We start from the raw sequence: 10,075 nt of genomic DNA on the forward strand, positions 1-10,075 counted from the left end.
CAGCAAAGCCTCATTAAAGATCAGTTTAGCAGACTTTTTCTTCCCTCTAACTGCAAACGATTGGAAGAAAGTGTCCTTCAAAACACGATGTTCCCTCAGAGCTTTTTGTATTGATTTAAAACAATATTTCTCAGTGAATTTAAGGCAATCCCTCTTGAAATAAACATGTCATTTCTCAAAGGAGGCCTCGGGGAGGAGGATGAGAAGGTTGCCGGGGTACCATTGTCACAGCAGAGCAGGAACAGGCTGCTCTGCCGGCCGGAGGGGACAGCCTGGAGTGTCCCCGGGCTGGGAGGAGTGGGAGCCACGCCAGAGGTGCCCTGATGGGGAGCAGCCATGGAGCCAAGGCTGTGGATGCTCCCAGGACAAGGCAGGAGGCGGCCGTTCGCGTTGCCAGAGCCCCATCTGCAGGCGGCCGCACAGTCTGGAGTGAGGAGTGACACCGACATCGCTATGAAAATTAAATTAGCACATGACCATGCCCGATCCCCCATCCTGCAGCCGTTCTGCTCCCCCTTCAACAAAGGTTAATTGTCTGTGAGCCCCCAGATGCACTGGGTGGTTCCTAGAGAGCTTTGACAAGGCTGATTCCATGGCTCCCACAGAACACTCCAGCAGCTCTGGCAACTCACTTCAATTTCTCCTTGCCTTTGGTGGCAAGATAAAAGAGATAAATTATATAGAGATGCTTAAAGATAAAATAGAAAAATTATATAGAGACGCTTAAAGATAAAATAGATAAGTTATATATGGATGCTTAAAGATAAAATAGATAAGTTAAAAAGCAAGAGGCAGGATACACCATGGCAAGTTGAGAGCATAGCCCATGCTGCCTGTTTTGAAGCTTCTTGGCTACTCTTGGAACAGGAAAGGAGTTGGGATACCAAAGCTTTTTCCCTCATGGAATATCCATGTAAGTCTTTCTCTTGTCCCATCACTGTTTTTTGTATCATCTGGGGTCTTCTTCCCTCTCCCAGATTTAACTGAAATGAGCCAAATTCAGAAATCAGGGCAGGGGAGGAGGAAGAAGCGATGCAGTGGACAGGCAGCACGATTGCATAAGCTCCACTTCCTAAGGAAATGAGGCAAAAAAAGATTCAGACACCCTGGTTGCAGTGATAGAGGAATTTGTATTCCCGTTTCCCTTGGCAGCAGCGCTGCGCCGTGACAGGCCGTCTATTATCACTTCTCCAAACAAAGTGCAGCTGGGACCCTGTGACAAATCTTCCCTTTGCCCCCACGCCGCTCCTGAAATATCTCACAAGTGTCAGTTCAGAAAAAAAAAGGGACGTGCTGCATTTCTTCCCCTTATTAGCCGAAATAACAAGCTGTGTTTGATAATCCGGCCTGCTTGGAAGCGCCAGCCCTTCCATGTTCCATCCGAATGGATAAACGGAGCCCTCTTACGCTGATCTCGCAGCGTGCCAAGGAACCCCTGTCCTCTCTGGGCAGCTCCATCCTGTGGAGCGCTGGAGCTTGTAGCACAACAAAACAACTCTGGGTGCATTTGGCTTTTCAGGAGGTACGTGCTGTGGCCTGATAAGGGCTCCTGTTGTACTCAGCCTCCAGGTGAGGTGAATCGCTGCGGATAAAACTTGCTGCACCAGACAGGAGCATGAGGATCGCTTGAGTAATGGAAACCCGAGGGAAAACGGAGCAGGAGGTGCCCGTGCTTGACACTGGCACAAGCAGAAAGTGTGTGGAAAAGGGAGGGGTGGGAAGCAATGGGACATCCCTCTGTGGAACAGGGAAAGACAGGGAGCAAAGTGACATCCCTCTGTGGAACAGGGAAAGACAGGGAGCAAAGTGACATCCCTCTGTGGAAATGGGAGAGGTGGGGAGCAAAGTGACATCCCTCTGGGAAGGGAACCGTGAGCTTTTCCTGCAGACCTGTGTGCCACGTGGAACTGTTTCCTCCCGCTTGTCCTCCCCTCACTGTGACCACAATGCTGCCAGCGCTCCTTTCCCCGCGTGTGGGGGAAAAAAAAATGGGCTGGTTTACTTATACCAGCTACCATTTACCACGGGAATGCATCTGTTAGTCTGCCCTTTTCCCCTGCTTTTCCCGGGTTTAACACTTTCACGGTGCGTTGGCCCCCGAGCCCGTGTGCGGGAGGCGGGACTGAGCGGGGCAATGCCCCCCCCCACCGGGGTCACCGGGAACATCCACAGCCTTGGGTGCAGGACGGGAATGCCGGGGCTGACGCGGATCCCTGCCCGGGCCGCGCTCCCCTCAGGACGGGAATGCCGGGGCTGACGCGGATCCCTGCCCGGGCCGCGCTCCCCTCACGGCCGCTCCCCGAGGGCGGCTCCCGCACCGCGCGCGCGCCGCGCCGTGTCGCGCGCGGCCGCCGTACCCGGCGCACGTGTCCCCGCCGGCCGCGTAAGTGACCCCGGGAGGGGCCGGGCCGCGGGTTCGGGGCTGCGCTGCCCTCACGCCTCGCGCCTTCGAGGCCCCTCGCGGCCCTCACAGCCCAGGGCGATGCTGCGCTGGGCGCTGCGCGTTGTGAGCCGCGGCCTCTCCGCCCCGCGGCCGTGCTGGCGGTGGCGCACCGTGGGTACTGCCGGGCCCTGCCCTGCGCTGGGGCCGGGCCGGCGGCGCCGCCTCGTCCCGCGCCCCCTCACCCCGCCGGCCTCCCCAGCGGGCTCCCTGCTCCTCCCGGGGATGGCGACGCGGCCGGGGGGAGCGGGTGCGCGCCCTTCCTTCCAGCCCCCGGCTGGGCCGTCCCCCGGTGTGCCCCGCCGGCGCTCTCACCGCAGCCCCGCCGCTGTTGTGTCCCCGCAGGTTCGTGCCATGGCTGAGGGTCCGAGGGCAGCGGTCGCCGGCCAGACAAAGAGGCTGAACAGCGGCGCTGAGGTGGCTGAGAGGCTGGAAGAGAACGGGCATCAAAACAAAAGGTTGAAGGGAGGTGCGGATGAGGAGGGTGCGGAGGATCAGGGTAAGAAGTCGCCCAAGAGGAAGATTGTGCTGCTGATGGCGTATTCAGGGAAGGGCTACCATGGGATGCAGGTACGTGGTTTGGCTAAGCAGCTTGGGCTGCTTTTTTCTTTAAAGTCTGTTAGGTTTAGTTACTGGGTAGGGAAGCAGTTGCAGCGTGAAAAGCTGGGGCAGGAACAGCGTATGCCTGGATGCAAATGGCTTGGTAGCAATTCGATTTAAAACAGTCGGTGGTGCATCTCTGGTATTTGGTGATTCCAGTGAGTTTGCCTTTAATATAGGTCAGCAGCAGAAGATCTTTTATAAACTGCTGTAGACAAGGCTCCTGAGGACACTGGAAGCACGGGCACTGCAGTTCTGACAAAACCTTTGGTGCTGTCTGGTGGTCCCCTTCTCGCCAGTGCTCCAGCTTCTGGCTGAAGCTTTACATCTCAGAGCAGCTGGGCTAAGTTTCTTTTGGGTTAGACCTAAATGTGTTTCACAGCGTGCAGATTCCAGACAACTGAGCTGTGTATTTGAATGAAACAAATTTGCGTCTCTGTTGCTGTCTCTTGCACTTCTGAAAAGATAATCTGCGCTTGAAGACGTTTTAAGCTCTCCTTTTCCTGGTGCACTCTGATGAGGGGGGGCTCGTAGGAGTTTAGAAACAGGAAAACTGTTGCAAGGCTTTTGTGTTGGCATGTGGCAGGAAAGGGTCGGTGCTTTGTCACAGCAGGGTCTGTGGCACAGTGATGGCAGCGAGAGGGTGATGCTGCTCCATCTGCTGCTCCCCTCCGCGTACTGCAAGCTCCATGCGCTTGGGGAATCCTTGAAAAGCTCCTCGGGATAACTGATAAGATTGCACACAGGGCCGGAGCCTTTCATGCTTATGCAACCAAGTGGGTTTGTTCAGCAGCAGTAAACCTTGTGCTTAGGGGTGGTGCCCGTGAGCTGTGCTGCTCTTGTAACTCAAAGTGGCCTGTGAGGGTGAGCTCTGCAGCTTCACACACCAGTGCAGTTGTGCATTTCTGTTAAAGCTCATCTGAGAGTGGCACACAGAAGTCACTGGAGAAAACCACACGCTGCATTCTGCAGCAACTCAGGTGAACTGAGCAAAAGAACCCAATCTAATTTCTAGAAATAGAATTTGCACAGGCTGGGTTTGGAGCAGCAGCTGTTAACTTGCAGGCACTTGGAGTGTGTTTCATTTGTGCTGTTTCATGTAGTTGAAGGAGTCGTCAAAAAACTCCAGAACTATTGCACAGAGAAATTAGAAATCATTCTTTACTTGTAATAACAGTAACAGCTAAATCAGAATGATGTTTTATTAACACTCTCTGGTATAGTTAGTTTTGTTAGAGAACAGCAGGGCTGTGAAGGGAATGTGTTTAAAGAATTTGACAACAGTGTTTGATTAACAGATTTTTTCAATTATCGTCTTCAGTTATCCGATCATTCCTGTTTGTTCCGTTTCTTATTTTTACTAAATATCCTGTTTTAGAGAAACATGGGATCTTCCCAGTTCAAGACAATTGAAGATGACTTAGTGTCTGCCCTCGTTCAGTCAGGCTGCATCCCAGAGAACCACGGGGAGGATATGAAGAAGATGTCTTTCCAGCGGTGTGCTCGAACAGATAAGGTACCTTGGTCAGGGGCTGTGCTCCCATAAACTCTGCTCTTTACACACACCAGTGCTACTGGGATGGACTGGTAAAGTCTGGAGTGCCACCCAGTAGCAAATGCTGTTCACGGTCAGTTTTGCTTGAAAATTCTCCTTTCATCCACTCTTAAATACAACCAAATATTTAGAAAACGCAGAATATTGATTAGATGGTGTTTGTGAAGCTGCTGCTTCTTACCTAAACTTTGTGTTTCTGCCATTTTCACCCCCTTAAGCCTCCCAAGCTGCTGCTGCTCACTGTGGCTGCCTGGCTGATGTGGTGCTTGAGAGTTTAGCTGCACCTCAGCTGTTCCTAATTCTCCACAGTGGGGTTCTACATCTGAGCTAGAGTCCATATATGAGTTGTGTATATAATTGCTTTTCAGTTGGTGCTGTACTCAATAGCAGTGAAACACAGTGGGATGTCACAGAAGGAGGGCAGTGTTCTGCTCTCTGAGGTTGCTCAGGTGCTGTGTGGCTGTGCAGCACCAGCAGGTCTTCTTAGAGTATTCTGTCTTGGATTTCTGCCTGTGGCCTTGCCTTTGCCTCGCTTCAGCCTGAAAGGACCAGGGAGAAAAAGAAATAAACTTGTTCTTCAGCTATTTCAGTTCTGCAGGTGCTGTCTCAGAGCTTCCATGGTACATAATTGTGTGGGTTTGTGTGTTTTATGGTTTTTATAGGGTGTGTCTGCAGCTGGACAGATTGTGTCGCTGAAGGTCAGGCTGATAGATGACATCTTAGAAAAGATCAATAATCATCTTCCTTCTCACATCAGAATTCTGGGTAAGGACACTGGGATGGTCAGGGAAAATGTTTTCAAAGAGAAGCTTTCTCCTGCAGAAGGTCTCTCCCTTTCCATTATAATTTTATTTACAAGTGGTTTAGTTTTAACATGTTTCATTTAGCTTGAAATTAGGGTCTTCAAAAATAAATCTGTCTTTTTTTTTTGTACTTCATTTAAAAATTATCCATGTTGGTAGGAGTGAGATCACAGTCAGTTTGTAACCAACTGATTCAAAATCCTAATGCCACTTTTAAAAACAGGCCTGAAGAGAGTCACTGGGGGATTCAACTCCAAGAACAAATGTGATGCCAGAACCTACTCTTACATGCTGCCAACATTTGCCTTTGCCCACAAGGACCATGCTGTGCAAGAAGAGGTTTATAGGCTGGACAAAGAGACCCTCGACAGGGTCAACAAACTGCTCTCGTGCTATAAAGGAACACACAACTTCCACAACTTCACGTCCCAGAAGGGCCCCAGGGACCCCAGTGCCAGGAGGTACATCATGGAGATGTACTGTGGAGAGCCCTTTGTCAGGGAGAACATGGAGTTTGCAGTGATCAAAGTGAAAGGTCAGAGCTTCATGATGCACCAGATCAGGAAGATGATCGGGCTGGTGATAGCCATCGTGAAGGGTTATGCTGCTGAGTCCATCCTGGAGCGCAGCTGGGGAGAGGAGAAGGTGGATGTGCCCAAAGCCCCGGGGCTCGGGCTGGTTTTGGAAAGAGTGCACTTTGAAAAGTACAACAGGCGCTTTGGGAACGACGGGCTGCACGAGCCGCTGGAGTGGGCAGAGGAGGAGGAGAAGATTGCTGTTTTCAAAGAGCAGTACATCTACCCTACCATCATCAACACGGAAAGGGAGGAGAAATCCATGGCAAACTGGCTCAGCACCCTCCCCATTCACGACTTCAACTCATCTGCTGTTGAGATGCAAGCCAACAACAAAAATTCAAAGGTAATGATTGAAGCCATTATTTTATCAAATGGAAGCTGTCAAGTTGAAATGTCTTTTCCCCTGGTAACATTTTTGTTTTCCATGAATATGCCCTGGAAGATGACAGTCATCTGGCACGTGAAATGTGTATTATCTTTTCTGTCTTTGTGCACTGGATGACAATTGAATGCACTGCACAAAGTGTTGTTTTCACAGGGCTTTACACGTGGCAGTGGAGGAGGGAGGAAGGAATGCTTCAAGCACAGGCAGTTTGCAGAATCATAAACTGACAACAGAGATGATGGGCATTGCCAGCCTTTGCTGTTGTGAAACTGTTTTGGAGACCAGGTTTCATACCTGGTGTCTTTTGGCATTCTCTGATTTTGGGGTTAATTCTCATTTTTTGTAATTCCATGTTTACTATGTTTTGGAATCAGGGAAATTTAGGACCAGCTTTTTCAAGTAAATGAGCTCAAAATGGGCCATCAGAACAACTACTGAGTAAATGGAATATTGTGGATTTGGATTTCTGACAACAGGAGCTGCTGACAACTGTAAGGTGCAATAAAACAAAGGCATAGAATACATTTTTAACAAAAAGGAATTTTTGGTTAAATAGGACCCAAAGAGACCAAGTGGTGCAGAGGGTCCTTACCAGGCTCAGGGTGTTGGTTTTGGTGTTGGCAGGACTTGGTGCTGACAGATTCCCAGTCTCTGAAGTATTCCTGGGGGAGGCAGGTCTGCTCACTGCAGATAAACTCAACCAGGAAGGGTTTTGGCATCACAGTCAGCACAAGCTGTCTGCAGAGGGATAAATAAGGGATGATATGACAGATCCTCTGAGATTTTGCAGGCTGTTTGCACTTCAATGAGCTGTGCTTGCTGTTATGAAGTCAACTGTCTCAGTGTCTCAGAATTTGGTTTGTAGTAGGATATTAAACTGTCAATGTTAAATTCATGGGATTTGAGGTTTGTTTTCAGCAATTGGTGGTGAAGGAAAAAAGGAGTAACTACAGGCATACAGTCATGTTAGCTTTTCTTTATAAAATCCTTTGTTGTCAGTCATATCAGTTAAAATACTTGCTTCAAAATACATAAACCCCCCACATTTATTGCACCTGGTCCTGCAGGACTGGCTCCCAGTTAAGAACTCTGACTTCAGTTTCCTTGTGAGTTGCCAACATTTGTAGTATTTCCCTAATACTACTTTGTACAACTGGCTTGACTGTTTTAGTAGTGTTAGTGAGCCCTTGCATATCTGTAATACAGGTCAGACATAAACCCTGTAGCAAATAAAATTCTCAAATCTGGCTTTAGACCTTTTGTAACAAATTTGGGTTTTGAGGGACTTGCATAAAAAACCACTTATCTCACCTGCATTTATTTTAAATGTCAACATTTCACACTATTATCCCACCTTTGAGTTTCCCACACACTCAGGTTGTAATCATGGAGTTGTAAATGTGAGAAGAAATTTCTTCTGCTGGTGAGTGTGTTCCAATGTACATCTCTTTTTGCTACAAGAAGCATAATTTACCACCACAGATGTTTATTACAGTAGATGGGTCTAAGACTATTTTCTTATACTTTTGGAGAAGTTGAAAGTCAATGTCTTTGATTTAGGTCAGTCTGTAGATGTAAATGCAGTCCTGACAGACCATTTTCCCTTTTGCTTTACAGAACAGCAGCGATCTCGAAGGCAGTGATGGTTGTGGTGATGATTCTGACTGAGCCAGCGTGGCTGGATGTGGAACCCTTGCTGCTTAAAGTTCCCTTTGTCTACAAAAAAAGTGGCCTTTCAAAATCCAGGAATCCAGTAAAGCAGGAGTTTGTGTGCTTGCAGAATGAGAACTGGATGCCCAGGAGAATCTGGGTGGGGAAGACAGTGCAGCAGAAAAACAGAAGCTTTTTATACCACTGACCAATTCACCTGACTGATATACTTGAAAACAGTTCAAGGAGAAAGAAGCTTTCTAAAAGAATCTTGAAATGCAGGATATCATAATTGCTATTTGAATAATGGTTTTATTATGTTTACTTGGAAAATAGTATTTTAAATATGTATAACTTCTACATAAAGATGGGGCAGATCATTTTAATATACTCTTTTTTTATTATGAAGTTATGATTCCATGAGCTTTTGATTGTTTTTTTTTTTTTAATCATTCACCTTTACTGAATCTCTAAACACCATTAAGCTTTTATTTTCCATGGCATCCATGATTTTCCTGTGGAATAACATGCATGGGTTAGGAACTCATGATCATGTTGACTGCTGTGAACCCTTTGCTATTGAAACATATATTCTGTGTTTTCTAGAGCTGCATGAGCCTAAAAGAAATTATTCCTTATTCAGGGAGAGGGTTCATTTTGGAACGTGGACTGATCCATACATTCCAAGATGGGACCTTTTCTGTGGGAGATGTTATCTTGCCAGTGTTGCCCTTGTCCTTGGGCAGATCCAGGGATACAGATCCACAGTTCCTGGTGCAGTTGGGCCTTTACTGCCTGTATTTATTGCCTGTATTCACACACCTGTGTTGAGATGTGAGGGGAAGGTGTCCATTGTTAGCACTGCAGTTCAAAGGGTGCAGCCATAAATTAGCATTTTCTGTGGTGATCACTAAAGGTGGTGCTGCTGGTTTAGTTTCCCCTAAACCCAGAAATCCTTTAGAGCTGTCTCAGATTCAGAGTTGAACAGGTGTGAAAGAAGTGGTGCTGAATTCCTCTGGGCTTTAATCAAGCCTGTGATCCCTTGGAGTGTGTGAACTCTTCGTCCCCATCAAGCTGCCCAGAACAGAGGAACATCTGCAACAGTATGGGAAGCACAAGTCTGAGCACTGCCATCCTTTGGGAATCCATGTTTAATTTCCTGTGTTTTGGGGATCTGCATACTCTGGGGTTCGTGCTCCTTTCCCCAGCTGCGGTTTAACTTCTCATTCTTGTTTCCAACTCTCCGTGGAGGTGGTGGAAGAAACAACAGCAGCAGCAGCAGCTCTCCTGCCCTCCCAGCCTGTGGAATACCACTGAAGGGTTGGAACAAGACTCTTCAAGCATTCGAATTTTGTTACAAGTGCTTGATCCACTTCCCTGGCTGAGTCTGTGTCACTGAAAATGAGGAGTCAACCCTTTGTTCCTTCATTTAGTGGTTTCTGGCCAAAGCCTTTAATTTTATGGCTCCTACTGGAATAATTATTTTGGTTTGCAATTTCTTTTGTTTGTTTTGTTTCTTGTTTTGATTTGGTTTTTTTTCCTTTTTTTTTTTTTTTTTTTATTCCCCAGAGCACAGCTCTCCTTTAAAAAAGGATTTTCTTGTTTATTTTATCTGGGTTTTTACTCAGAGCTTTCTATGTTATCATGAAAGCCTTGCTCGATGAGAGCAAGTGTGTAAAAGTGCTCTGGAGAGGAGCTCTGCCCGGATTTCCCTTTATATCCCTCGCTAGTCCATACTGTTGATCCGCTCTGCATTATCTTCTATCCACAGCTCCATCTTTCTATGCCTTTCAATCGGAAAAAAAAATTACCTTTATTTGCATACATGAAGGTCCCAAAACTGTGACATGGATCGCAGTTGAGATAAATGGGGACTTCTGTTGCTAGCCTTTGCAGAAAACAAATAACAAAAATAAAAATAAAAATAGAAGGACGCCCCCCCCTCACCCCCTCGTGAAAGGGGAATGGTATCGCCGAGCGCCCGGAGGGGCGGGGCCGCCGAGGGGCGGGGCGGGGGAACCCGATGGGAGCGGGGATGGCACAGGGGGTGCGGGGGTGGTACAG

General features: G+C 47.9%; 1 protein-coding gene across 1 annotated transcript; it reads left to right on the top strand.

Moving 5' to 3' along the window:
- The first annotated feature begins 2,368 nt into the window (after positions 1 to 2,368).
- PUS1 (pseudouridine synthase 1) lies at positions 2,369 to 8,624 on the top strand. Its single transcript, XM_029961160.1, has 6 exons — positions 2,369 to 2,383; positions 2,786 to 3,010; positions 4,419 to 4,556; positions 5,258 to 5,360; positions 5,622 to 6,319; positions 7,979 to 8,624. The coding sequence occupies exons 2-6, from the start codon at positions 2,795 to 2,797 to the stop codon at positions 8,027 to 8,029; spliced, it is 1,206 nt and encodes a 401-aa protein (XP_029817020.1). The 5' UTR covers positions 2,369 to 2,383; positions 2,786 to 2,794; the 3' UTR covers positions 8,030 to 8,624.
- The last annotated feature ends 1,451 nt before the right edge of the window (positions 8,625 to 10,075 follow it).

This window comes from Manacus vitellinus, unplaced genomic scaffold (assembly GCF_001715985.3).
Source record: "Manacus vitellinus isolate BGI_N305 unplaced genomic scaffold, ASM171598v3 scaffold_31_pilon, whole genome shotgun sequence".
In the NCBI taxonomy this organism is placed as follows: domain Eukaryota; kingdom Metazoa; phylum Chordata; class Aves; order Passeriformes; family Pipridae; genus Manacus; species Manacus vitellinus.